At 32.8% G+C, this 6460-nt stretch overlaps 1 protein-coding gene across 4 annotated transcripts in view; it reads left to right on the top strand.

The window, feature by feature from the left end:
• Nucleotides 1–1420: 1420 nt before the first annotated feature.
• wdr7 (WD repeat domain 7) overlaps nt 1421–6460 on the top strand; it is a 116204-nt gene continuing 111164 nt past the window's right edge. For all 4 annotated transcript variants that reach the window (XM_084387188.1, XM_084387186.1, XM_084387187.1 and 1 more), the window contains exons 1-2: nt 1421–1542; nt 6433–6460. The exon at nt 6433–6460 is cut by the window's right edge and continues 144 nt beyond it. In XM_084387188.1, the coding sequence (XP_084243314.1) occupies nt 6446–6460 (15 nt within the window). In that variant the 5' untranslated portion in view covers nt 1421–1542; nt 6433–6445. The remainder of the gene's footprint in view (nt 1543–6432) is intronic.

Raw genomic sequence — 6460 nt, 5'->3', positions numbered from 1 at the left:
AAAGTAATGTTCTGGGTTCTATGAAAGCCCATTTCCACCACAAAAGGAAAACTGAGCATTGGTAAATCTTAATTATGACATACTAAGTAATAATTATCACAACAAAAAGTCGAAATTGTGACAAAAATTCGAAAGTATGGCGTATTATATGTCATATTAAGTCAATTTTGACTTTTTATGTCGAAATTATGAAACGAAAAGTAGAAATGATGACATACTAAGTCAATTATGAGATCACATAATGATAAAACTAGAAATTATTAGCCTACTTTCTATGCCATAATGACCTTTTTAGTCATAATTTCGACTTTTTGTTTTATAATTACGCCGTAGTAGTATGTCATAATTACGATTTACCAAAGAATATTTTTTCTTCTGTGGCAGAAATAGCAGACTTCCATAGGTTTCAGTATAAGGTTACTAAAAAAAAAAAAGTAATTGTTTATACTCACCCTGTTGCTCTTGTCTAAAGCCGTGATATGACCTTCGTTCTTTTTTATGAACACAAAATAACAAAAAAAAAAACTCATAAAGATGTCCCTCTCGCTCTTATGGCATTGAACACAAAAAGTTTTAAAGAAATTATGCAAACGTCGTGTATTAGACATAGTTTGGTTCTCTGAGGTGAGTATCTCTGGTACGGTTGTCGGTTGACAGTCATGTCAGTCAGAATGACAGTTAGCAGATTTGAACGCGAGAGAACTCGAATTGGCGCGAATTTGTTCGCAAATGGGGAGTGGGTTTCTACTTCTATATAGTACTAGGATATGTAGTAATATTGCAATGTGATGTTAAAAAACTTTTGCACACTCAATTAATTTTGAAAAAACATTGAAATTTCACCATGTCAGGGGTTTAATGATGTACTTGCGCCTCCTGCAGGATCTTTTGACTCAACAGTCAAAATTACTCTCAGTATAAATCTAAAAACCTACAAGATCTCCGTGTTTGAACTTTTTGATATCTGCATTTGCAGGCCTACTAAATATTTTTTAAATGATTAATCTAAACATATTATCTCTTTAATTACAAATTAATCATATTAATGTGATTCTGTCATCATTTGATCTAATATTTCGCATTTATTCTTCCTCTTATAAATGATTACCTGTGACACAAAGCTGTTTCAGATGTAACTTGGATGTTTCGCAAAATATACAACAGTTTTCTCTGTATGAAACTCAATGTATTTCCTATACAAAAATATTCATGAAAATATGTAGATATGAATATTTACCTCTAATCAACTAGATATGTATTCTGATTTAAACATATTAGAATGTTTACAGTATTACAATAAGCTGTTAAATATATGTAAAATGTGTAGACTAAAGACACAATCATTTCGTCGTTTGTCAGTTTAGTGACATTCTCTGGTTTAGTGCAACAGGCCGTGGCGGTGACGTCACCGCGTGATGCAATCACGCACGAGCGTGCTCCTGTCAGCTGATCAGCGATCCGGTGCGGAATCAACGCGCGTCGCTGCGATATTTTCATAAAATAAACGACATAACGAACATGAAACGATAAAGACCGGCTCCGGTGAGTAAAACACACATCGACATTCAATCTGACACTGATAGTGACGCGCTGTCGTATAATAATGATTATAAACACACTGATGAACGGGCCAGAGGTCAATATACACACGATATTTCTACACAAACATACACACTGACATCATTTACAGTACATTCATATGCACAATGAACACATAATGAAGAGAACAGAATCCATATGTATGTCCACAAACACTACACACAAACATATAGCCACACATATTCGTGTATATCACATCTACAAACACACTATACATACACAATATATTCATGTACACTATTAACATTTTTTTCTAGCTCAAAATATTTGTATATTAATAATAATATATTTTCAGTCCAAATAAATGAATAATATCCGCTGCTAATGGTCAGTGTGCTGACAGACATGAACATGATAGTAAAACTGTAGTTAAAGTGTGTCATTTGTGCCACTAAAAGAATAGCCATTTTCAACAGTAATGTTTGTTTTGAAACATGTTTGCTAATCAGCCATTGGTCAGTCCAACATCAGATAGTCCCACTGTGCATCTTTGATCCATACAGTAATTATTTGTAGGCCCAGACTGAATATGTGTGTGTGTGTGTATAGTGAAAATATGAAGAGTTCAGATGCAAAAGCCTCTAAGTGTCATCTGAAATTTTCTTCTAGAATGATCATTTTTATAAAGCTTGTATATTTAAGTTAAGTAATTTCACTTAAATGACAATTAATAGGTAATTTGCATTGCCATTTAAGTGAAATTATTGCACTTAAATATACGAGCTTGATAAAAATGATCATTCTAGAAGAAAATTTCGATGGCAGGCTTAGAGGCTTTTGCATCTGAACTCTTCATATACACACACACACACACACACACACACATATATATATATATATATATATATATATATATATACCAGTATACACACACACATATATAATCATACACACACACACATTTATGTTTACAAACTTTTATGTTAGATGTGATTGTATACATAGCAGCCCATGATATTAATGTCACTTATGCGTCAATCTGATTTTTTTTTGGCACATGGTCACATTTGATATGTTTTATAATGGATTTGCATTCTCAGCAGCAGTTTGTTTTGTTAATTATTATGGTTATTACCTTTATTAAGGGTTTTATTTGATTGTGTATGACATGTCATATGTTAAAAAGCATTACATCATGCATCAGCATGGCATGGAACATTTTACTCAGATTTCCCTGAAAGCATAGGCCATAATCTCAACATCAGCGGATGTTTGGCTGATATCACAACACATGAGTCTAGGGATGTTGTGTGTGTGTGTGTTGTTGACTTTCAGAAGGATCAGAAAGCTTGTGAATTCATTGGTTGTGTTGTGCATTGATTACTTTGAGAGGGTTTGGTTTGATTCGTCTGCTGTCGTGAGTGTGTCAGACAGACCGAGAGGAAAACACATCATTCTTTCTAAATCGGCAGAGGAATAGTTTCAGGATGAAGTTGGTTCATGTAGTGAAAATTAAACACGTGTTTCGTCGGCTCAGGTTTAATTTGAGGAGACCCAAACATGTCAGGTAAAGCAAGTCAGTTTTATATACGTGTGTGTGTGTGTTTTAATTCGTTAATGTTGAGGATGATCTGCATTATATTTATTGCAATATGGACAGAACAATTGAATTTAATTGAAGGTGATCTGTGTTCATTGAACAATGCTGTCATTTAATTCTGAAATGTTTTATAAAACAGTTTCTTTTAAATATCGCTGAAACACATGATCTTGGGTTAAGGTTATATGTATATCTGAATAAATCTGGTTTATTTTTCACTATGCAAACGTAAACTAGCAGCCATGGTGAATGTTAAAAGCTTGTTTTGTCATGTTTTATTGGACTAGCACTTATAAAAGCGTTCAATAGCAGCATTGATGTCCGTGTATCTGTGCGTTACATAACAAGCACACTGTGTCCGTCTGAAATCTGCTTCGATTTTATTCTGGTGTGATTTTAATCTACAGTTGTGCTCCACTTTAATATCACATAGAGGTCAGATGTTACTGTCTGTTGAACCCATCATCATTCATGTGAACTTGGCAACTTCTGTGTGTTGTATTAAGTGATGGATATTGATTTTAATGTCAGTTTGAGGTTAATCTGTGATGTTTGTCAATCGTGACTGAATCCTCTAATGATCTGTTCGTCTGCTCTAGTTAGAAACACGCTCTCTGTCCTTATATTATGTCATTTACTCTATAGTATTTGTATACTGACATTATATCAGGGAACTACACTAACCTTTTCCACTGGTGGCACTTGCGCTACTAACTTTTTCAGTTACTGGCGCAAAACATGATTTGGTCGCACAAATTGTTTATAGTAAGCCGCTCTGGATAATAATGAACAATAATGAAACTGTATTGCATACAGATGTGCTTTTTTACTTGCCATCTTTTAAACCACATGCCTTCTTGTTTTTGTTTTCTTTAACATTAGTTGGGATAGATTTACTGCAATAGAAAATACAGTACACAATAAAGTGCCAAAAATGGATTTCAACATGCTATGGTTGGCACAGATGGGCAGACTCCTGAACTCTTAAGTAGTGATGCACCGATGTGAAAATTGTGGCCGATATCGATAATAACCGATATTAATATTGCTGTTATGGCCGATATCGATATCTCTGTATAGAAAACAAATTTACTGATAATCAAATAAAGAGATATTTTCCAAAACATTTGGAAATTATTTTTTATTTTTTATAATAATATTTCAATTATTATTGAAACATTTTTTTTTTTTTTTTTTTTTAGAAATGACTTATGTTGGGCACCTTTACCTGTGTGCAAAATATGTCACACATAGGACACACATGCATTATATTGCATTGAATTGCATATAATGTGTGCTGGTCAACTTGTCTAAAATTAAGAAACCCCTAGAAAACAGTAAAAAAAAAACAAACAAAAAAAACAGGTGTACAATAAAGATAGGCTACTTAATTTATTATTCCAATAACCAAATATGATACTAAATAGCACAGGGAAAAGAGCTTCTATTTGTGACGTGCTGTCTTTGCATTTGAACATTGCGCATTTTAAACAGGACAGGCATTAGCTGCATAAATGTTAGCCATAAACATATTTACAGAAAACAGTTGACAATGAATAGACAGGAGTCCAATAATAGCGTAACGAATCACGTATTCTAAAAATAATATCAAGTAGGCTAAGTTTGACAAATCCGACATATAACGAGGGCTGTGTTGTAAAACGTCCGTCATTTAACGAATTTTAAAAACATGGATGGATAATACAATATGCTTTCCGACATTTTGACAGAAAAAAAAAACAAGCAAGAACAAAATTTAAACTATAGCCCGTCAATTTTCATTTTACAATTATCTTCTCTCTCTGTGTGCGCGCGCGCGTCCGTATTTGTGAGAGAGAGAGAGCTCGCGAGTCGCGCAGATACAATGGTGTGTTTTAATCTAAGTAACGGTCGCGGGGCTGAAGCCAACTGATGTGTTGAATGCTCAGAGTCAGAGCACGTTATAAAACGTATTCTTAAAATACACATTTCTGTTTTAATAAATGCTCATAGTAATTCATAGCATATTGCCTAAAACATAGGTACAAAAATAATCAGTGATACATTTGCGACCCATTAAAAATTTTGGTCGCAATGGCATTTCAAAAGGTCGCATATGCGACCATTTTGGTCGCAGTGTAGTTCCCTGTTATATACATGCTGTTTACTGCAGGAATAGTACAGTATGAGTATTGCTAGTGTGCTACTCCAGGCCAAACATATCCAATGAGTGTCATAAATAAGTTATTTTATCATAACTATCAGAAACCCATTATAAATGAAACATTTTCCCATTGTTTTCTTTGACATGCTCAAATTCTGTAAACTATACAAGCAAGAATTGTTCACGTTTTTTTCACGACTTTTTAACATTTTCGGGTCGGTAAGGTTTTGAATGTTTCTGAAAGAGTCTCTTCTGCTCACCAAGGCTGCATTTATTTGATCAAAAATACAGTAAAAATTTGAAATATTATTACAATGTAAAATATCTGTTTTCTATGTGAATATATAATGAAGTGTAATTTATTCCTGTGATCAAAGCTGAATTTTCAGCATCATTACTCCAGTCTTCAGTGTCACATGATCCTTCACAAATCATTCTGAAATGAGGATCTGATGCTCAAGAATCATTTCTGATTATTATCAATGTTGAAACCGGTTGAGCTGCTTCAGAGTTTTGTGGAAAACGTGATACATTTTATTTTTCAAGATTCTTTGATAAATAGAAAAATAAAAATAAAACTAATTATTTAAACAATAAAACTTCTGCATGCAATAATTTAACAATATTTTCTTTTCAACATTTTAAAAAGATATAGCAATTATATGAACTCTTTCAGTTTGATATTTGACAGAAAATCAACAATTTATTTTTAATTATGTCCTTAATTAAATGTCTGAATAAAACTGTTGCCTGCTATAATTTATTGAAAAGTATGTAATTTTTGTAAGAATTCATTGACTATAAAGCCTATTCTGGATTGTCCTGCTTTAAATGATAGCAGGCAACAGTTTTATTCACTTTTATGAACTGAAAGAGTTTATCTTTTTAAAATGTTGTAAAGAAAATATTGTTAAATTATTGCGTGCATTTTTTTGTATAAATAATTGTATTATATTCATTATAAAACAATGATATTATATATTAAAATAATTATTTTGATCATTTTAATTTCTACTGTTCTTAGTATGACCTGGCCTTTTGTTTTCACCAGGCCTTTTTTCTCTACTAGTTCCTCTTTTTTGTGTTTTGAGAATTTCCAACAATGACTGTGTCTGATCACTGGTTCCTTTTGCTCTCTCTCTCTCTTCAGTATCGCAGAGAACATGTCAGGAAACAGT

The sequence above is a fragment of the Rutilus rutilus genome (genome assembly GCF_951802725.1).
Source record: "Rutilus rutilus genome assembly, chromosome: 18".
Lineage (NCBI taxonomy): Eukaryota > Metazoa > Chordata > Actinopteri > Cypriniformes > Leuciscidae > Rutilus > Rutilus rutilus.
The sequence above is the reverse complement of the archived record's forward strand: the minus strand, read 5'-3'. Positions and strand labels throughout refer to the sequence as shown.